The sequence below is a fragment of the Hyla sarda genome, chromosome 3 (assembly GCF_029499605.1).
Source record: "Hyla sarda isolate aHylSar1 chromosome 3, aHylSar1.hap1, whole genome shotgun sequence".
NCBI lineage: Eukaryota > Metazoa > Chordata > Amphibia > Anura > Hylidae > Hyla > Hyla sarda.
The window spans coordinates 310,213,526-310,237,376 of NC_079191.1; the positions used below are offsets into that span (position 1 = coordinate 310,213,526).

At 42.5% G+C, this 23,851-nt stretch overlaps 1 protein-coding gene across 4 annotated transcripts in view; it reads right to left on the reverse strand.

Moving 5' to 3' along the window:
- Window positions 1-23,851, reverse strand: part of IPCEF1 (interaction protein for cytohesin exchange factors 1) — a 217,152-nt gene that overhangs the window by 77,122 nt on the left and 116,179 nt on the right. For all 4 annotated transcript variants that reach the window (XM_056567041.1, XM_056567039.1, XM_056567038.1 and 1 more), the window contains one exon: window positions 14,595-14,626. In XM_056567041.1, coding sequence (XP_056423016.1) covers window positions 14,595-14,618 — 24 coding nt within the window. In that variant the 5' untranslated portion in view covers window positions 14,619-14,626. The remainder of the gene's footprint in view (window positions 1-14,594; window positions 14,627-23,851) is intronic.

The following is a 23,851-nucleotide window of genomic DNA, read 5'->3' on the forward strand; positions in this document are numbered from 1 at the left end:
CAGCAGGGTCCCGGCTGTGTGATACAGCCGAGTCCCTGCCGCGATCTCGTGGGTGCACTGGGCAGCATCCACGAGAATAATGGACAAGTAGAGACGTCCATTTGTGGGAACGGTCGCCAAACTGGATGTCTATACTTGTCCACGGTTGTTAACAGGTTAAAGGAAAACTGTCAGCTAGTTCACCCACACTAAACCCAACGTACTGGGTGAACAGGAGTCCATACAGTCACTTACTGCCCCGCTAAAGTTGTTTTTTTCGGTCTTGTCAGTGACACTTAGAAGGTGGGCCCTCCGCTGTCCATCTCGCTTTCGGTCCTGGAGGAAGGGGCCTAAGGCTGCCGGCATTAAAACAAAAAATCCAGACTTCCCTCCTGCCGCTCACTCTGCAGCCTGACAAGTTGACCCCCCAGAACCAGGAAGAGGACCGCACAGGAGGACTGGGCAGTGATACTAGAAGCACCGAGGAGGTGTTGTCATTTGCAAAAAGTTTTTAAATGTCCTAGTGACTTGTCAAAAGTTTTGATCGGTGGGTCAGACCTCCACAGATCAAGAGAACAAGCTGGGAAAAGTTTGCGCTCATTGCATTTTCTCCCTGCTTCATGTCACGTGATCAAGACCCACATGCAATGTACAACTGTGGAGCGTGTTTCAATCATGTAACACAGAGCAGGGAGAGAAGTGGGCAGCAGTGCAGACTTTTCGTGGCTCGTTCTCCTGATTGTTGGAGGTCTAAACACTCAGGCCCCCAACGATCAAAACTTTTTACATGTCGCTAGGACATGTCAAAAGTATTTTAAGTGACAGGTAGACTTTAATGCCGACAGCCTGGGTAGTTTTTTTTTTTTTCTTTTTGCACTTTGCCCTATCCCTATGAATAGTTTTGTTGCCAGTAACTTAAAGGGGTACTCCCCCCCTAGACATCTTATCCCCTATCCATAGGGATAAGATGTCTGATCACGGAGTTACTGCTCTGGACAGTTCCTGACATGGAGAGAGGTGCCAGCAGAGAGCACTGTGGTCAGACAGAAAGGAAATTCAAAAAGAAAAGAACTTCCTCTGGAGCATACAGCAGCAGATAAGTACTGGAAGGATAAAGGTTTTTTAATAGAAGTAATTTAAAAATCTGTTTACTTTTCTGGCACCAGTTGATTTACAAAAAAAAAAAATAATAATGTTTTCCACCGAAGTACCCCTTTAATAGATTTAGTGATTTTATTTCCATGCATTTGTAAAAAAACTAATATTGTTATCATATTAAATGCAAGTCGGCAAATAACAAGCATTATTTCATATATAAAATGTGTGCAACAGACTTTAAACACTTGTTATAGGCAACCCACCTGTTAGGCAAACTAAGTTAACAAACTGTATTTTTTTAGAGCCGAGACCCACATCAAGAATGGCTCTGGTAGAATACAGGCTTATGTAAGAATCCCATTCTTTTCAGCCTCTGCCCTCCCACCTGCATTTGCACTTTGGGACCTGTTTTTCTAAGAGTCATCAAGCATACTGGGGGTTAGAGTGCTGCTTGTTTCTTGTTTCCACATGATTAAATGCTGAACATTTGCTGGAGAATAACAGCTGCTAGAACTAGTAGTCCATAAACAGTTACATACAAATTATTTCAGTTCAACAGGATTCATGTATTTCAGCAATAAATAGCTTGTGCCCTCTTAAAGGGGTTATCCGGTCACATAACAGTTTTTATATTTTCCTAGGGTTGTGATAAATGTGCTTCCCAAAGGAATGAATAGATAAACAAACTTCCTGTGCACACATGATGGGGTAAGATTCAGCAAGTCTCTATGCCCATCATGTAGTATAGCCAGGGACAGTAACAGAGCAGATATATCCCCAAGAAAGGCGTCAGTAAATAGGATAACTGCATTGACATGGTACTGTTGAGAAAAAGACAGATGGCCATCAAGGTTAACCAAGAAGCGGAGAAGATGGATGGAGGAGAGGACTATTGGAAGGATCATTGGATGGAGTAATTGGTAAAAATTCTGATTAGAAGATAGAAGAGACTAGAGTCGTGTTATCCAACCAGTGTGCCCCCAGCTGTCGCAAAACTACCAAAAGCTGTCCAGGCATACTGGGAATTGTAGTTCTGCAAAAGCTGGAGGCACACTAATTGGGAAACGCTGGGCTAGAGGATCAATATTTTTGTGGGAGCGCTTCCCTAACGCACAGTATTGTTTTCTTATATCTGTGTAGTTGCTGTGCCCAAGCATAAGTGCAACCATTCCGTTCCCCATTTTCTCCAGCTTTCAGTTTTGTCACTAGCACACACGGCTTCCTGTCAGCAGCGGCCCTAGCGTTAAAGGGGTACTCCGGTGAAAACCTTTTTTCTTTTAAATCAACTGGTGGCAGAAAGTTAAACATATTTGTAAATTACTTCTATTAAAAAAATCCTTAATCCTTCCAGTACTTATTAGCTGCTGAATGCTACAGAGGAAATTCCTTTCTTTTTGGAACACTGATGACATCATGAACACAGTGCTCTCTGCTGACATCTCTGTCCATTTTAGCAACCATGCATAGCAGATGTATGCTAAGGGCAGCATGGTGGCTCAGTGGTTAGCACTGCTTCCTTGCAGTGCTTGGGACTTGGGTTCAAGTCCCACAAAGGACAACAATAAATAAAGTGTTATTATTATTATAATAACGTCAGCAGAGAGAACTGTGGTCGTGATGTCATCATAGAGCATTCCAAAAAGAAAATAATTTCCTCTGAAGTATTCAGCAGCTAATAAGTACAGGAAGGATTAAGATTTTTTAATAGAAGTAATTTACAAATATGTTTAACTTTCTGCCACCAGTTGATTTAAAAGAAAAAAGGTTTTCACCGGAGTGCCCCTTTAATGTATTCAGTGCAAGCTTTCAGTGTCCATTTTAGAGGTATTTGGTTGCAGTTAGGTCCCATTAAAATTTTAGGGGCCACATCTGGGCTACACATTGGGAAAATAGCAGAAAGGTATTCCCACATATACCCACAACAGGCCCGATCACTTCAATTGTAGAATGTATGCTACTATTGGATTGGTTCAGTCTATTTCCTAAACTTTTTTACATATTCCACTGCACTTTTGAGTCTACAAAAAGTATACGTTCAACTAATCGACTGTAATCCTGAGAAGACTATACAGTGGTCTCTCAAGTTACAATATTAATCGGTTCCAGGACGACCATTGTATGTTGAGACCAGAACTCTATGGAAACCTGGTAATTGGTTCTGAAGCCACCTTAATGTCATCCAAAAATAGGAAAAAGTGAGGATTAAAGAAAATAAGTAGATAACTAATATAGATAAAGCAAATCCTTACATATACAAGTAAGAAATAGCTGCTGGGAGCTGTGAATCACTGTCTATGTCAGTGTTTTCCAACCAGGGTGCCTCCAGCTGTTGCAAAACTACAACTCCCAGCATGCCCGGACAGCCGTTGGCTGTCCGGGCATGCTGGGAGTTGTAGTTTTGCAACAGCTGGAGGCACCCTGGTTGGGAAACAATGGTTTATGTAGAGGACAGGAGCTTCTTCAGGGTCCTATACAGTACACACACTGTCCCAAATGGAGCCACCCTTACTTGGTGTCCAAAAGAGCAGCTAACCCTGGCATAGGTAGGGAGTAGTACAGAACTTGTAGTTCCTCCCTGTACTGTAGGGGGCGCTACCTGCCAGTCAGTGCAGGCACTTCAGTAATAGAGGTGATTTACCAGTAAAATGCCCATTCTGATTGGTCAGTTCCTCCAGTTATGACACATTTCACAGATCTGGTCTGTCCATAACATTGGATGTTGAGTCTGGTTTCAAGTTACGATGGTCCAGAAAAAAACATTGTATGTTGAAACTATTGTATGTTGAGGCCATTGTAAGTTGAGAGATCACTGTATATCAAAATAGCTTTTTGCTGGTATGCTGACACAGCCTATTTTGGCCTTGAGGACACAGCCAATTTTTATTTTTTTCTCTTTCATTTTATACCTCCTTGCCTTTGCAGAGACATATCTCTTTTGTTTTCCCATCTACATACCAGATGAGGATCAGCAATCCCGCGACAGGTCCTATGAGCTCCCTTAGTTAAAGAGGTACTCTGGTGGAATTTTATTTTATTTTAAATCAACTGGTGCCAGAAAGTTAAATAGATTTGTATATTACTTCAATTACAAAAATCTTAATCCTTCCAGTACTTATCAGCTGCTATATGCTTCTTTTCTTTTTGAATTTCCTTTCTGTCTGACCACAGTGCTCTCTGAAGACACCTCTGTCAATTTTAGGAACTGTCCAGAGTTGGAGCAAATCCCCATAGTAAAATTGAAAAAGGAAAGAACTTCCTGTGGAGCATACAGCAGCTGATAAGTACTGGAAGGATTAACATTTTTAAATAGAAGTCATTTACAAATCTGTTTTACTTTCAGGCACCAGTTGATTTAAAAAAAAAAAAAATTATAACAATGTTTTCCAGTGGCGTATCCCTTTAACCAGCATATGTCATTTAACATTTAAGATGCTGTGATCGGCTTTGATCACGGTAAAGAAAGGGTTAATGACCGTCATTAGCAGTGATATTTTGGCTACTGATACACTTGTTTCATGGTTAGTTAACATGCCAGAGCGTACATTTACACCCTGGTGTGTTAAGTCCCAGACTGCAAGGGCATACGTTTGGACCCAATGGAGTCTAGGGGTTAAAGGGGTGTTTCTGTATTAGGCATTTACAGCATATCCACAGGATCTGCCATGAATATGTGATGTAGCTCTCTGTAACAGGGGTTACCGGACCTCATTCCCAGTAGTGAAACAGTTACTGGATCCAGGTAGCAAATGTTTGGTAAGGTGACTGAGATTATGGGGGAGATTTATCAAAACCTGTGCAGAGGAAGAGTGGTGCAGTTGCCCATAGCAACCAATCAGATTGCTTCTTTCATTTTTTCCACAGGTCTCTTTAAAAATAAAAGAAGCAATCTGATTGGTTGCCATGGGCAATTGCACCACTCTTCCTCTGCAGAGTTTTTGATAAATCTCCTCCAATAATTTCAGATTTTTAGATAATCAACTGGGACTGTCATTATTGACAGGTTGTATGGTATAGACTTTAAAGCCAAACATCCTAGTTTGATAAAGTACGGGAAATGATAATGGGCCACAGCAAATTGTAATTCATACTAGCAACTCTTATTAATGCTTCACATTTTTTGAGTAAGGCCAGCAGAATGCCTGCACTGAATTCTGCATGAATTTATAGCTAATACACTTCAATGGGATTCCACTGTGCCTTTCACACAGCAGAATTTCCGCAGCAAAATTTTAGTTGCAAAAATCCCATTGAAGTGAATGTGCTATAAATTCATGCAGAATTCCGTGCAGAACATAGCCGTGTGAACATAGCACAAGGCCGCATTCACATGGCAGAAAATCTGTGTGGAATTCCACGTGAATTTTTTCGTGCTGAATCGCCTAAATCATGGGTGCCAAACATGCGGTCCACGATGAATATCTTTGCGGCCCAAGCAGAGCAGATGCTTGCCCTGCAGTGGCGGATCCCCCCATCACTATTGAGGACATCCCTGTGTCCCGAAAGATGTTTTCAGGACACAGGGATGCCCCCGTCAACTCTCGCGTTAATTTAAAAAATGCAGGGGCCGCCGGGAGATAGCGCACACCGGGACGTCACTGACATCCGTGCGTGCGCCCATAGCAACGGAGGTGCGGAGGAGTGGAACATGGAGGTGGAAAAGGCGCGCTGGCCAGCATGGTAAGTGACCAGCAGCACGTCAGCTTCTGTGCTCAGACCACCGCTCCTCCGGTCCCGGGACCTACTGCTATGGCCGGATCGGAGGAGTGGTGGTAAGAGCACTAAAGTGGGGAAGAACACAGGCCAGCTGTATGTCTGTGGGGGAACATACTGCACCTAATGTGGGAACTACACTGCACTTAATGTGGCGGAACTATACTGCACCTGATGTAGGGAACTATACTGCACCTAATGTGGGGAACTTTACTGCACCTAATGTGGGGAACTATACTGCCAACCTAATATGGGGGAACTATACTGCCAACCTAATGTGAGGGAACTGTACTGCACCTAATGTAGGGAACTATACTGCCAACCTAATGTGGGGGAACTGTACTGCACCTAATGTGGGGGAACTGTACTGCACCTAATTTGGGAGAGCTATACTGCACCTAATGTAGGGGAACTGTACTGCACCTAATGTGGGGGAACTGTACGGCACCAAATGTGGGGAACTATACTGCAACTTATCTGGGGGAACTATACTTCACCTAATGTGGGGAAACTATACTGCACCTAATGTGGGGGAATTGTACTGCACCTACTGTGGGGAACTATGCTGCACCTAATGTGGGGAACTGTACTGTACCTAATGTGGGGAACTATACTGCCAACCTAATGTGGGGGAACTGTACTGCACCTAGTGTGGGGGAACTGTACTGCACCTAATGTGGGGGAGCTATACTGCACCTAATGTGGGGAACTATACTGCACCTAATGTGGGGGAACTATACTGCACACCTAATGTGGGGGAACTGTACTGCACTTAATGTGGGGGAACTATACTGCACCTAATGTATGGGAACTGTACTGCACACCTAATGTGGGGGAACTGTACTGCACACCTAATGTGGGGGAACTGAGGGGCATGGGATCTTGTGTGAAGGGGGGCATGGGGTCTTGTACAAAGGGTGCATTGAGTGTTGTACAAAAGGGGCATGGGGTCTTGTAAAGAGGGTCATGAGGTGTTGTGCAGGGGGGCATGGGGTCTTGTGCAAAGGGGGCATGGGGTATTGTGCAGGGGGCATGAGATGTTGCGCAGGGGAGCATGGGTTGTTCTGCAAAGGGGACATGGGGTGTTGTGCATGGAGGGCATGTTTTTTTTTTTTTATGCGGCCCACATAAACTTAAACGTTGTTTTTTTGGCCCATGTTAGCCTTTGAGTTTGACATGCTTGGCCTAAATGTATTAGTAATGGGATTCTGCAATGACACAGCAGAATTTCCATATGTAAAATTCCACTGCTGAAATTCCGATTTCTGTGGTCCGGAAAAATATAAATCTGGTCTCATATTTTTCCAGACTTCGGCTGCGGAATCCTGTTGAAGTCAATGGGGCTGACTTTCTGTCGAATTTGTTTGGAATTTGCATGGAATGCATGTGGAATGAATGAACTTTGACTGTTTAATGAAATAAAGTCTATATTTTACTCAGTTGCGGAATCATGCGGAATTCGTGCGGACATTCCGCACAAATTTCGGAAATGATAAAAAACTCTAGAATTCTGCACAGAACCAATGTGGGTGCAGAATTCATGCAGATATGTGGAATTTCTATCATGTGAACGTGGCCTAAGAGTTGGAGTTTAAGGCTTCTTTCACACTACCGTTTTCGCCCCGGTAGGTGACGTCCATTAGGAAGATAGTGAGGGAAAAAAATTTGTACATGACACGTCTTTTTCTCCCGCTATCTTCAGCCACAAAAACGGGAGTTATAACGGATGTTAGAGGAATCCTATTCAAGTTAATGGGATTCTCTTTGCCTGTTATGACTCCCGTTATGCTCCGTAACGGACAGTCAAAGTGGAAAAAAGAAAAAAGAAAAAAGAGCCCTTAACATGTTTGTAAAGGAGCAACTTTCACAGTGTGAAAGAAGCCTAAGATAAGCGCCACTATTTGACTATTTGTAACCTGACATAAGTATTCTTATTTTGTATTTCTAAGGCATCCTGACCCCTTTTATAACATGTTTTTTTCCATAGTATTTAAATAGAACAATATTAGCGCTTCCTCAACTACAACCAGATTTGTCATCAGGATAATTGAAAGTGCAACAATATAATTACACCTGTCATCTTTAATGTGGAATGAATTGTGAATGTAAATGTTCTTTTTTTCCTCATTAATACTATACGAGGATAAAAGCAAGCATATTGGATGAAATCAGAAGGTATCACTTAGAAGGTATCAGAAGTTATTTTATGCTTTCATTTTTCTTTTTCACATCAGCGATCTCTATGATGCAAGGTAAATTATTTAACATTTTCACAAAATGCTGAAAATTACTGAGAAAGAAAATGCTAAAAATATTTCACGCTGTGCTGTAGCTGTACAGAAATCTCAGATACAGTTTAGAAGCAGGCAGATCTTAATTACAGTAATCTGTCAAATATTTAAAGGGGTTGTCCAGCACACATTTTTTTTGTCCTAGATTGACTTAAAAATTTGAATGACCTTATACTTACCTGCCCAAAACCCATGTTGCTGTAACCTAAATGGTCAATGGTCCCCATTATACAGCACGTTCTGCTTTTATTCTGACACATAGAAAATTCCTGCTCAGCTCGCATAACAGTCTCCTTTGAAGCCACTTCCACACGACAGTATTTTGGTCAGTATTGTGCATCAATATTTGTAAAGCAAAACAAGGAGTGAAACCTAAACTGTTTGGACCTACAAATACTGATGCAAAATACTGCTGTGTGAAAGTGGTCTTAGGCTGGGTTTCCACACAGGTTTTTTTTTTTTGGCATTTTTGGGAAGACTGTCTCTGCAGTTTGTGAACCAAAGTCAGAAGTGGATCAAGTAAGAAGAAGAAGTATAAATCTTTCCTTTATATTTCTCATTCCTATTGAATGCAATTCTGGCTTTGGCTCAAAAACTGCAGTGGCAGTTCTCCAAAAAGGGCCAGAAAAAAAAACCTGTGTGGAAACCTAGCATTAGTCTGTGTAAGGCTAAGTTTCCACTTGTTTTTTTCTGGCAGTTTCTGGAAAACTGCCACTACAGGGAGAAGTGTAAGGCTAAGTTTCTACTTGTTGTTTTGTCCAGCGTTTTTTGGGTTGAAAAAAACGCATGAAAAAACGCCAGTGAAATTTAATGCATCTGGCATTTTTTCAGCCGTTTTTCAGCCGTTTTTTTCATTTGTGTGGAAATTGCACCTTGGCATTTTGTTTTTGGTACCCAAAATTTGTTGGGTAGTAAAAAAAAAAAAAAAAAAAAAAAAAAAGGATGCTGTAGTGATGGAAAAAATATGTATTTAATGACATTTATATATTTTTTATAAATAAATTTGAATTAATTTTTAATAAAGTGTGTGTGTTACACTTTTTTTCTCTATTTTATTTTATTTTTTTTACATTTTTTTAGGTAGTACTACTACTCCCAGCATGGAAAAGACTGTTCCATGGTGGGAGTAGTAGTACCTGTACTAATAGACATATCGCCCCGGGTGTCAGTTGTGACACCAGATGCGATCGTCCATAATATAGCAGAGATGCGGAGCGGCTCTATACAGCACTCGCATCTCTGCTCTGGACTCCAGCCAGTGATGTGAATAGAACATCACTCATTCATATTTTCCTCCCAGAGTGGTGAATGAATGAGTGAGTGGCCGGCCGGAGTATAGTGCAGAGATGCGGAGCACAGGAGAAAGCCGCTCTGCATCTCTGCTATAGAAAGGACGATCGCATCGGGTGTCAGTAGTGATACCCGCTGTGATCTGTTCTTACCTGCAGGCACTGCTACTCCCAACATGGAGCACACTCTGCTCCATGATGGGAGCTGCAGTACCTGCATTAATAGACAGATCGCAGCAAGTGTAACTTCTGACACCCGCTGCGATCTGTCTATTTATGCAGGTAGTACAGCTCCCAGCATTGAGCAGAGTGTGCTCCATGTTGGGAGTAGTAGTACTTGCAGTTAAGGAAAGATCACAGCGGATGTCACTCCTGACACCCGCTGTGATCCTCCTGTATAATGTATAGATCCGGGCGGCCGCTCTTCTATGGTCCACTGCATTGACCTATATTTCCCACAGAGAGCTGTGATTGGCTGGAACCATCTGGCCAATCACAGCTCTCTGCAGGAAATATGAATAGGTGTACGTATACATCAGTGCAGGGGACCATAGAAGAGCGGCTGCTCGTATCTATACATTATACAGGAGGATTGCAACGGGCGATCTGTCAAATAGCACAGGTACTACTACTCCCATCATGGAACAGTGTGTTCCATGCTGGAAATAGTAGTACTACCTAAAAAAAAAATTAAAAATAAAGAAAAAAAGTGAAAAACACACACACACTACATTTTTATTATTGTCGGCTACATTTTTAGGTACCCACCCGCCCACATAAATTGATACCTGTCTTAAAAATTTATAAAAATTTTGTTCGAAAAAAGATAAATTTCGTTAGATACAATTTTTTCCTTCATTACTGTATCTTTCTTATTTTTTTAATGGTACCCTACGAAACTTTATTAAAAAAAGGTATCTCCATCACTTTTTTGGATCGCTAAAGTCCAAAAAAGAATAAAAACCGCCAGCAAAAACGCCAAAGTTAAAACCCACATATCGTTTTTCTTGGCATTTTTTCACTCCCATAGACTTCTATGGGAGAAAAACGCCACGATTTTGACTAAAAAAACGCCAGTGGCTCAACATGCTGCGATTTTGGAAAACCGCCAAGGAGCTGAAAAACGCCAAAAGGATTTCAAAAAACGCCAAGTGGAGAAAGAATTTAGCGATTTCTCATTGATTTACAGCTAACATGTGGCCGCAGCGTTTTTTGGACGAAAAAACGCCATGCGGCGTTTTTCTTGGCATTTGAAAAAAAACAAGTAGAAACTTAGCCTTAGTCCTTCCTTTATATGTCCTATTCCTTTTGAATACACTTCTGGCTTTGGCTCAAAAACTGCAGTGGTAGTTTTCCAAAAACTGCTAGAAAAAAAAAAACAAGCCTAAATGTAAAAAAAATATCCACACACCCTTCAAGTGTGCTCTTATCATATGCTTTGGTTAATATAATCATATTTAGCTAATTTTATGCATCTTATGATATAGACAGTTTCACTATTTTTGCCTACCCGTAGAACTTTTTCTTTTTGACCATGCAGTGGGCACGTATTTATCATTTGCGACTTTTTGTCAAAAGTTGCTATTTTGGGTGCAAAGCTACACCACCTGTAGGCGTGAGAATCACTTCTACCTTCCGCAATTCAACCTTTAACCTCTTGTGGACAACAGCGTCCCACTCCCCTTCTATGACATGCGCTCAGGAGCTGAGCACGGGTCATAGCTGGGTGGTCCTGGCAGCTATCTGCCACCAGGACCCATCTCTAATGCCAGACATCACCGATCACGGTGATGCCCAGCTTTAACACCTTGGACACCGCAATCAAATTTGATTATACACCAAAGATTAAGGCTGAAAAAAGATGGTCATAAAAATATTAGTCTTTATTTCACAACACTTAAAACAATAAACAGATTATAGCATAAGCCTAAATAAAAAGACTGTTACACACACAGAAGAAGAGATGAGGATATCACATAGGCGCAACAACAACTAATACAGATATAAATATACAATGCAGGGGTGAAGAGGTCCCGTCACACCATATACCCCACATGCGATACCTAGGTATTGCATGTGGGGTATATGGTGTTACCGGTCTCTTCATTGTTATCTGTGACCTTCTTTTCTTTCCAGCCTTCACCCCTGCATTGTATATTTATATCTATATTAGTTGTTGTTGCGCCTTTTCTGACATACTGAACATATCACTTACCTGTGATTTTGTCCAAACCTTCCACCTATTATTATGTAGGTTGATAACTCTTACCAGGCGCCCTATGTGATATCATCATCTCTTCTTTTGTGTGTGTAACCGTCTTTTTATTTATGCTTATGTTATAATCTGTTTATTGTTTTAAGTATTGTGAAATAAAGACTAATACTTTTCTGACCTTAATCTTTGGTGTATATGTTCTAGTGGCCTATGGTCTACTATTGAGGTAGTGCCTCTACTGTTTTGTGTGTTAATCAAATTTGATTGTAGCATCTAAAATGCAAGTAAAAATGTCACAGCAGCTCTGTGAAAGTAAGTAAAAACACCTAACCTGCCAAATTCAGGACCCGAAAAGTGTCTACTTCCCTCCCTCACAAGAAAAAGTCTAGAAAAAGTGTATGTGGTAGAGCTTTTTCCACCACAGCAGAGTTGCGCAAAATTCATCATCCTGCTGCACCTTCTTGATAAATAAGATGCACACTAGTCAAACCCACCTCCCAAATAAACATGAGAAAATAGCTCTACCGTAGACATTCTTTGATAAATTTGGGCCTATGACTCTATATTGTTAACTGATTACCCAGATGGTAAACCTCTGACAAAATCACTGTCAAAATTGGTTGGGAACCAGCTGTGAGTTTTTACACGTAATCTTATATGCTCTTTTAATGCTTTTTTTTTTTGGAGCTACAATAAAATAGTAGAAATCAATGTTGTTTAATCAGCATCCACAAAGTATTGCTCTTTTGTTTCTCTGATTGCAGTAAGTGCTTAGTCGGGAGGTGGCACAGCTGTACAGATTGCCCACCAAAACCGGCCCCAGTATGGAGTTTTGAACCCTCAAGTATCTAAACTGAATGACACTCAACAGGCCCCCTATATTAAGAGACAGAGCATAGGAACGTAGGGAAATATCTTGCTTAATATGTACCCAAACCCTTCTGACCCAGGACAGAAATTTGGGTCCAAAGTTAGGTAGGTTAGGTTAAAAGAACATATTAAGGCACACACTAATACCATCTCACTAATTCTTTATTATATTACATAACATGTAGCAAAAATAGACTTCACAGTTTAAAACACTAGAAACAAGGGGGCGGGACACCCGCCTAATCCCTCTAGACCAAAATATCTACATATAATGTAGATAATACTATTATATGTATATTTGTAATATACATTGGTTAGAAATGTGTATAATTTTTGTCCCTGCAGCTATTGCCTGTGTGTCTCTATGAGGAGTCCAAATACAGGAAGTGAGGGTGGACAAGCAGGGCTCTGTGCACTAAGAAAAAGCAGGACAGTGTGCACTGAGGCTCTACAACATGTTTCTGGCTCATACATCAGGATGATTGACAAGCCTGCACAGATTCCTGCTTGTCCTACCCTCACTTCCTGTTTTTGGACTCCTCATAGAGACAAACAGACAATAGCTACAGGGACAGCATATTTTCCCCAAAAAATATACAATATTTTTAACCAATGTATATAACAAATATACATATAATTGTATTATCTACAATACATTAAAAAAAATTTGTTGCCGACAGGTACTCCCTTGATCCTCCACAGCCTTGTTATCAGGACACTTAGTCTCTGGTAAATTATGAATACATCACATTGCCACTCAGCCAATCACCAGCTGCAGCGGTATCACACATCAGTCAGTGATTGGCTAAGCGGCAATGTGACGCGCAATCTGTAGAACCAAGAAGGGAAGTTTACTATAGACCATGTGCCATGATAAGGAGGCTGTGAAGGGAGTGTAGGAGATAAATATAGGCATTTTATGCTATTATACAGCCTGGGCAAATTTATTGAAAAAAATCTATTCTGCCAGACAACCCTTTTAAGTCATATTTGATGTGTTAGCATGAGGCAAGAGATTGACTGCAGCAGTGACAATGGTATATTTCTAACAGTGGCCTCTTTTTTTTTTTTAAAGTTGAAAAAACACTTTAAGAGTTTTATCAACAGAAAGTGCAGAAAAATGTCTGTTTCCATAAGATCATTGTTACACTCTACGCTCCGGCCGTGAGCGCAGTGTCCCTGTGTCCCCGTCTTGCTGGCGGGGCTGGGATTCGCATCTAAGAACGCACCCGAATGCGAATCTCAGCCCATCACTCACCACGCTCTGCTGCTGCCTCCTCTTCTGTGTCTCAGCTCCGGCACACGCGTCCCCGTCTCCTAGGGCGCGCGCGTGCTGGAGCTCTGAAATTTAAAGGGCCAGTGCGCCCACAATTAGTTGTTGCACCTGACACTACATTATAAAGTCCCGGCACCTCCCACACGTCCCTGTCAGATCTTCAGTGCCCCTAGCCTGAGATTAAGCATCCATATTGCTTGTTTCCTTCCCCGTGTATCCAGACCATCCTGCTACGTTATTTGACTTCGCACCTTTGCCGGCTGCCTTGACCTTCTGCTACGTTTGACTTCGCTACTACCTTATCCTCGCCTTGTCCAGCTACCTGTGTGGTCGAGCCGTGTGGGGGGTAGCGACCTGGGTGTCGCCTGCCACAGCAAGCCCATCCTGCCTTGTGGCGGGCTCTGGTGAAGACCAGCGGCACCTTAGACTCCGCTCCTTGATACAGTCTAAGTCATCTGCCACACAGGTTAGAGGATCCTCATTCAGCTCTGTAACAATCATCAACATCTCTATTTCTAAGAACCTACAAAAAGATTATCATCTATGTGTTAATTATTATAGGAGCTCTCTCTAAATGCTGCTCTTTTATCAGTGGTTGACATTTAGTGTGCCAGTAACTTCATATTCTATATAAAACACCTTCTAACAACAGTTCCAATATATCCTTAATGGAATATATATATAAAAAAAGAGAAAACAAAGGGAAATACCAGCTAATATACCTTTGCGTGATAATGATAATTAACCTTCAGCTACAAATTACTATCTTCTTGGGTGGCTTTGCATTGAACAAAGAAGAAGTTCTCAATGCAAACTGTAAATCTACTAGAATGCATCTATTTAATATATAACATTATGGTACTCACCTCTTCCATTCCCTCAGAAGCCATTATGACACCTGGAATGAAGTAAAATGAACACAATCAATTTCACCATTGGAGACACAGCCAATTTTCATCTCATATATAAAAAGAGAAGACCTGACTCACTGACTCATCAACGCCCAGCCTAAACCCTTGGACCTAGAAACCTGAATTTTTGCACAGGTGTTGTTTTTAAGACATAGACAAGGAATAAGAAAGGATTTTTCGAAATTCCACCCTAAGGCTAGGTTTCCACCTAAAAAAAAAAACACCAGCAAAAACGCCAGAAAAACTGCCACAGGTTTTTCCTGCATTTTGGCAGTTTTTCTGGTGTTTTCCCTGGTGTGTGGAAACAGCCAGTTTTGTACCCTGTGGCAGTTTTTTCACTGCCTTCAGGTACCACTCTGTGAGTCGGATGCTGAGCGCCCGGTCCACAGAGTGTAAGGAGATGAGGAGTGATGTATACCATCACTACTCACCTCCCCCGACCGTATAGTATACAAGGGAACATAGTGTCCCCGTGTATATTATACAGGAGCCGGGAATCCTGTCACCAGACTGACAGGACTCCCTGCTCCTATAGCACCTTTGTGCGATATACAGAATATACAGCTATCTATAGACAGCTGTATATAGTGTATACAGAACAGGAGGTCCACTTAACTTCCTCGCTCCCTGTCCCCGTCGGGTTCATGTAGCTCTGCCCCCTAGTGATGACATCATTAGGGGGCGGAGCTACAGACAGGAGTCAGGCTGGTAAGGCTCTGTAAGGCTCTGTTCACATTGTCCGTTTTGTATAATGTGAACAGACCCTTCTGGCAGTGTCTTCCCAGATAGGGAGACTCCAGCTGTTGCTAAACTACAACTCCCAGCATTCCCGGACAGCCAAAGGCTGCCAGGGCATGCTGGGAGTTGCAGTTTTGCAACAATTGGAGGCTCCCTGTTTGGGAAGACATTGCAATATGGGCGCTCTACCCAGCGGACAGTGACAAAAATGTAGTAACCAATATTTTGTGGGGTTTTTTCTTCTCATTTCAGATCCGTGTATACAGAGGATTATGGCAGATTTGATGGATTACGACGGATAAACTGGATTTTTTTTATTTTAAGAAAATGGTTAACAAGGGCTGTGGGGGAGTGTTTTTTTTAAATAAAATAATTTTTCCAATGTGTTGTGTTTTTTTTATTGAAGTTTCAGGCTTAGTAATGGAGGCTGTCTAATAGACGGAATCCATTACTAAGCCGGGGCTTAGTGTTAGCCCCAAAATCAGCTGGCACTAACCCCCAATTATTACCCGGTACCCACCGCCACAGGGATGCCGGGAAGAGCCAGAACCAACAGGCCCAGAGCATAAAAAATGGCGCTCCCGGGCTTAGGCGTTATTTAGGCTGGGGAGGCGTTATTTAGGCTGGGGAGGGCCAGTAACAATGGTCCTCGCCCACCCTGGTAACGTTAGGCTGTTGCTGCTTGGTTGGTTTTGTGCTGAGAATGAAAATACGGGGAACCCTGTGCAATTTTTATTTTATTTATTAATAATAAAAAAAACGCATAGGGTTCCCCGTATTTTCGTTCTCAGCACAATACCAACCAAACAGCAACAGCTTGACGTTACCAGGATGGGCAAGGACCATTGTTACTGGCCCTCCCCAGCCTAAATAATGCCAGCATGTTACCGCCTAGGCCCATAAGCGCCATTTTTTACGCTCCGGGCCTGTTGGTACCGGCTCTTACCGGCACCCCTGTGGCGGTGGGTACCGGGGTAATAATTGGGGGTTAGCGCTAGCTGTTTTTGGTGCTAACGCTAAGCCCTGGCTTAGTAATGAATTCCGTCAATAAGACCGGCTTCCACTACTAAGCCTGAAAATTCCATTAAAAAAACCACAACACATTGGAAAAATATATATTTTTTAAAAACACTTCCCCACAGCCCTTGTTAACCATTTTATTAAAAAAAAATCCAGTTCATCTGTTGTAATCCATGGAATCTGCCGTAATCCTCAGCATACACGGATCTGAAAAGAGAAGAAAAAAAAACACAAAAAAGGGGTTAGGACATTTTTTGCACTCTCCGCAGGGGAGCGCGCCCACAATGCAATGTCTTCCGCAACAGGGAGCCTCCAATTGGTGCAAAACTAAAACTCCCAGCATGCCCAGACAGCCTTTGGCTGTCTGGGCATGCTGGGAGTAGTGTTGCTCGCGAATATTCGCAATTCGAATTTTATTCGCGAATATAGCATATTCTCGAATGCGCGAATATTCGCGAATTCACGAATATTCGCGAATATAGCGCTATATATTCGTAATTACGAATATTCGTTTTTTTGTATTTTTTTTTATTTAAATTTTTTTCACAGTACACATCACAGTGATCAGCCCTCTCTGCTTCCAGCTTATGTGGTGTAAGAAGGCTCTAATACTACTGTGTGAGACCGGTGTGCGAATTTTCGCATATGCAAAATTTGCATATGCGAATTTTCGCATATGCGAATTTTCGCTTATGCTAATTTTTGTATATGCAAATTTTCGCATATGTTAATTTTCGCACACACGAATATTCGTATATGCGAAAATAAAACGAGAATATTACGAATATGCGAATATTCGCGAATATGACGAATATTCGTCCATATATTCGCGAATATTCGCGAATTCGAATATGGCCTATGCCGCTCAACACTAGCTGGGAGTTGTAGTTTACCAACAGCTGGAGTCTCCCTATCTGGTAAGACACTGGCAGAAGGGTCTGTTCACATTATCCAAAACGGACAATGTTAACAGAGCCTTATACCCTTACCATACTGGATTCTGTCTGAAGCTCCGCCCCTAATTACGTCATCACTAGGGGGCAGAGCTACACGGACCCGCGGGGACTGGAGGGAGGAAGGGGATTCCTTCATCTTCTGTATACACTATATACAGCTATCTATAGATAGCTGTATATACTGTATCCCACCCAAAGGGTTAACCTACACTGTCTAGCAGTGTAAGTTAACTCTTTCCTTGCTGGGCTTGCACATAGCGCACAGCTCAGCAAGGGGTTAAGTGAGCCAGCAATGTGTATACTGTATACACATTGCAGGCTCACTGTATATACTGCTCAGTATCAGCTGTTCACCCGGCTCTGTAGCCTTGAGAACAGCTGATCCCGACAGCCACTTCAGGACGATCGCAGCAGGTGTCAGGAGGAGTGACATCGCTGTGATCTGTCCCTTACTGCAGGTACTACTACTCCCAACATGGAGCACACTCTGCTGGGAGCTGTAGTATCTGCATTAATAGACAGATCACAGCAGATGTCACTCCTCCTGACACCTACGATCATCCTGTATGTATAGATGCAGCTGCTCCTCTATGGTCCCCTGCACTGACGTATATATATATATATATATATATATATATATATATTTACACATATTCATATATCCCACAGAGTTGTGATTGGCTGGAACCATCTGACAATCACAGCTCTCTGCGGGAAATATGAATATGTGTATATATACGGCAGTGCAGGGGACCATAGAAGAGCGGCCGCCACATCTATACATCATACAGGACGATCGCAAAGGGGCGATCTGTCAATTAGTACAGGTAACTACTACTCCCATCATGGAACAGTGTGTTCCATGCTGTGAGTAGTAGTACTACCTAAAAAATGTTAAAATAAAGTTAAAAACACACACACTACTTTTTTTATTATTATTGTTGGCTACATTTTTAGGTCCCCACCCGCCCACCCGTTCTAAAAAAGATAAATTTCGTAAAATACAATTTTTTCCATCACTACTATATCTTTTTTATAATTTTTTTTTATGATACCCTATGAAATTTTAATAAAAAAGGTATCTCCATCACTTTTTGGGATCGTTAAAATCCCAAAAAGAATAAAAAACGCCTGAAAAAACGCCAAAGTTAAAACCCACATGGCGTTTCTCTTGGCATTTTTTCACTCCCATAGACTTCTATGGGAGAAAAACGACAAGATTTTCCCGAAAAAACGCCAAAGTCTCGACAAGAGGTCGTTTTTTAAGAACTGCCAAGGAGCCCAAAAACACCAAAAGAATAAAAAAAAAAACGCCAAAGTGAAAAACGCCAAGTGGATTTGGCATTTTGCAGTTTACTATTGACTTGCAGCTAACATCTGGCCGCAGCGTTTTTTCACAAAAAAAAAGCCATGTGGCAGAATGGGCATTTTTATTGTCATTTTTGTCAAAAAAAAAAACAAGTGTAAACCTAGCCTTAAGGGCATGAAAAGGGGTCGGGGTTTTTGTTTAAAGTCCCATGCAAATCAATGGGAAATGTATGTTCCCACAAAACTTCCGTACGGCTGGAGATATTTCAATACCTGGTACACATATTACAGGTCGGGATATGAGGATGGGATGGGAGGTCGGAATAAGAGGTCGAGATAGCAGGTCGAAATAGGAGGTCGAGATAGGAGGACGGGATGATCGGGATAGGAGGTCGACATAGGAGGACGGGATAGGAGGACTGGATAGGATGACGGGATAGGAGGTCGGGATAGGAGGACGGGAAAGGAGGATGGGATAGGCGGTCAGGATAGGAGGTCGGGATAGGAGGTCTGGATAGGAGGTCAGGATAGGAGGTCGAGATAGGAGGACGGAATAGGAGGTCGGGATAGGTCGGGTTAGGAGGTCGAGATAGGAGGACGGGATAGGAGGACGGGATAGGAAGTCGAGATAGGAGGACAATATAGGAGGACGGGAGAGGAGGTCGAGATAGGAGGTCGAGATAGGAGGACGGGATAGGAGGCCAGGATAGGAGGGATAGGAGGTCAGGATTGGAGGGATAGGAGGACGGGATATGAGGACGGGATAGGAGGTCGGGATAGGATGTTGGGATAGGAGGTCGAGATAGGAGGATGGGATAGGAGGTTGGGATAGGAGGACGGTATAGGAGGTCAGGATAGGAGGTTGGGATAGGAGGTAAAGATAGGAGAAAGGGATAGAAGGTCAGGATAGGAGGTCGGGTTAGGAGGTCAGGATAGGAGGGCGGGTTAGGAGGTCAAGATAGGAGGTCGAGATAGGAGGACGGGATAGAAGGACGGGATATGAGGAAGGGATAGGAGGTCGAGATAGGAGGTCAGGATAGGAGGTCGGGATAGGAGATCGGGATGGGAGGTCAGGATAGGAGGTCAGGATAGGAGGACGGGATAGGAGGTCGGGATAGGAGGTCGAGATAGGAGGTCAGGATAGGAGGTAGGGAAGGTCGGGATAGGAGGTCGAGATAGGAGGACATGATAGGAGGTCGGGATAGGAGGTAAAGATAGGAGGTCGAGATAGGACGTCGAGATAGGAGGAAGGGATAGGAGGACGGGATAGGAGGTCGGGATAGGAGGTCGGGTTAGGAGGTCGAGATAGGAGGTTGAGATAGAAGGACGGGATATGAGGACAGGATAGGAGGTCGAGATAGGAGGACGGGATAGATGGATGGGATAGTAGGACGGGATAGGAGTTCGGGATAGGAGGTCGAGATAGGAAGACGGGGTAGGAGGGATAGGAGGACAGGATATTAGGACAGGATAGGAGGTTGGGATAGGAGGTCGAGATAGGAGGTCGGGATAGGAGGTCGAGATAGGAGGACGGGATATGAGGATGGGATATGAGGACTGTTGGCGGTATATAAGCAGCGCGAGAAGGCGGGTTCCCCTGCGCGCAGACTCGGTAAAAGTCCTCAAATGATGTCGATCTTCAATTCCATGAAACAGCAGATGTATTATTATAGGATCGTAAAAAGTAAATCTATGTTACCCCAAATTTAACACGAGCGAAGCCGCGGGCAAAAGCAAGTTATATTTTTTTTTCTCACCTTCCATGAGCTATAACATATTAAGTTTATAGACAGAATCATATGATGGTCTGTATTGGAAGGGAAAAGTTGTACTTTTTAAAGGAATCCATCATTTTATCATGTAATGCATGGCAAAATATTAAAAACTAATTGTGGGATGAAATGTTAAAGAAAACACATTTTTGCCCTTTTGGAAGAGGTTTCTTTGAATCTCATTTACTCTGCAGTAATATTTGCATGTCAGCTTTATTCTCTGGGTCAGTCCAATTACAGCAATACAAATTTCTAATTACATAGTTACATAGTAGGAATTGAAGGGAAGGGGTATGGTTGGATGAAGAGGAAGGGATGTAATTTTATATTTCTGCATATTGTTATAGGAAAATATCTAACCCTGTTTTGATGCTCTCAACTGTTCCAGTTCCTGAGGCAGATTGTTCCATAAATTCACAGTTCTTATTGTAAAGAAGGCGTGTCGCCCCTTGAGACTAAACTTTTTTTTTCCAAACAGAGGGAGTGCCCCCTTGTCCTTTGAGGGGGTTTAACCTGGAACAGTTTTTCCCCCATATATTTTGTATGGGCCTTTTATATACTTATGTTGATCATATTCCCCCTTAAGCCCATTATTGCCTTAACCCCTTAAGGACGCAGGGTTTTTCCGTTTTTGCATTTTCATTTTTTCCTCATCACCTTCTAAAAATCATAACGCTTTCAATTTTGCACATAAAATTCCATATGATGGCTTATTTGTTGCGCCACCAATTTTACTTTGTAGTAACATTAGTCATTTTACCCAAAAATCCACAGCGAAATGAAAAAAAAAATCATTGTGCGACAAAATTGAAGAAAAAGTTCATTTTTTAACTTTTGGGGGTTTCCGTTTTACGCAGTGCATTTTTCGGTAAAGATAACACCATATCTTTATTCTGTAGGTCCATGCAGTTAAAATGATACCCTACTTATATAGGTTGGATATTGTCGTACTTCGGAAAAAAAATCATAACTACATGCAGGAAAATTTATATGTAAAAAATTCTCATCTTCTAACCCCTATAACTTTCTTATTTTTCCGCGTATGGGCCGGTATGAGGACTCATTTTTTGTGCCGTGTTCTGAAGCTTTATCGGTGCCATTTCTGTATTTATCAGACTTTTTGATTGCTTTTTATTAATTTTTGCAATTAATGGTGCACTGGCCCTTTAAATCTGAGAGACCCGGCGCGCGCGTGCCCTAGAAAGCGGGGCCGTGCGTGCCGGGACTCAGCAGGAGGACGGGGCAGGTGAGAGACACGGGCGCGATCCGAGAGCGGGCACGTCGGATCGCGTCCCCTCCGGGAACATGGAAGCAGCCCTTGCGGTCAGAGGTGCCGACCGGAGAGCTGCATACAGAAGCACGCCGCGAGCGCTCCAGGGAAGCAGCGGGACCCGGAGCACTCGGCGCGACAGAAGCCCCTATGGTGCCAGAACAGCAAAAAAAAAAACACATGGCATACTATTTTGGAAACTAGCCCACTTGAGGAACGTAACAAGGAATTAAATGACCCCTTAATACCCCACAGGTGTTTCACAACTTTTGCATATGTAAAAAAAAAAGAAAAAAAAGTTTTCACTAAAATGTGTGTTTCCCCCCAAATTTCACATTTTTGTAAGGGTTAATAGCAGAAAATACCCCCCCCCCCAAAATGTGTAACCCCTTCTCTTCTGAGTATGGAGGTACCCCATAAGTTGACCTGAAGTGCACTACGGGCGAACTACAATGCTCAGAAGAGAAGTAGTCATATTTGGCTTTTTGAGAGCAAATTTTGGTCGGGGGGCATGTCGCATATAGGAAGCCCCTATGGTGACAGAACAGCAAAAAACACCCACATGGCATACCATTTTGGAAACTAGACCCCTTGAGGAACGTAACAAGGAATAAACTGAGCCTTAATACCCCACAGGGGTTTCACGACTTTTGCATATGTAAAAAAAATTAAAAAAAATTCACTAAAATGTGTGTTTCCCTCAAAATTTCACATTTTTGCAAGGGTTAATAGCAGGAAATACCCCCCATTTGTATGGAAATGCCCCATGTGTGGACGTCAAGTGCCCTGCGGTCGAACTACAATGCTCAGAAGAGGAGGAGCGCCATTGAGCTTTTGAAGAGTGAATTTGTTTGGAATGGTAGTCAGGGGCCATGTGCGTTAACAAAGCCCCCCGTGGTGCCAGAACAGTGGACCCCCCCACATGTGACCCCATTTTGGAAACGACACCCCTCACAGAATTTAATAAGGGGTGCAGTGAGTATTTACACCCCACTGGCATTTGACAGATCTTTGGAACAGTGGGCTGAGCAAATGAAAAATTAAATATTTCATTTTCACGGACCACACACCTGTGGGGTGTAAATGCTCACTGTACCCCTTATTACATTACATGAGGGGTGAAGTTTCCAAAATGGGGTCACAGGTTGGGGGGGTCCATTGTTCTATCACTATCGGGGCTTTGTAAACACACGTGGCCTTCAATTCCGGACACATTGTCTCTTCAAAATCCCAATGGCGCTCCCTCTCTTCTGAGCCATGTAGTTCTCTCGCCAAGCCCTTTACATCCACATTTGGAGTATTTTCTTACTCAGAAGAAATGGGATTACAAATTTGGGGGGCTTTTTTCCTATTTTCCCTTGTGAAAATGAAAAATTTAGGGTAACACCAGCATTTTAGTGAACATTTTTTTTAAAAAAAGTTATAGGGGTCAGAAGATGACCATTTTAAACGTATAAACTCACAGTGAGTTTCCTGCTTCAAGTTTGAGCTGCGGCAAATTTTCTGCTGCAGCGCAAACTCCTAGCGGGAAACTCACCGTAAACCCCTGCCCGTGTGAAAGTACCCGAAAAACCCTACACTACACTAACACATAATAAAGGGTAAAACACCGCCTTACACTGTCCCCCCCAATAAAAATGAAAAACATATCGTACAGAAGTGTTTCCAAAACGGCGCCTCCAGCTGTTGCAAAACAACAACTCCCACAGACTGTCCAGGCATGCTGGGAGTTTAGCAACAGCTGGAGGCACCCTGTTTGGGAATCACTGGTGTAGAATACCCCTATGTCCACCCCTATGCAATCCCTAATTTAGTCCTCAAATGCGCATGGTGCTCACTCACTTCAGAGCCCTGATGTATTTCAAGGAAACAGTTTAGGGCCACATATAGGGTATTTCCGTACTTGGGAGCAATTGCATTACAAATTTTGGGGGTCTTTTCTCCTTTTTCCCCTTATGAAAAGGAAAAGTTGGGGGCTACACCAGCCTGTTAGTGTAAAACAATAAAAAAAAATTACATTACCATGCTGGTGTTGCCCCATACTTTTTTTCACAAGAGGTAAAAGGAAAAAAAGACCCCAAAAATTTGTAATGCAATATGTGAATACAGAAATACCCCATATGTGGGCTTAAAATGCTCTGTGGACAC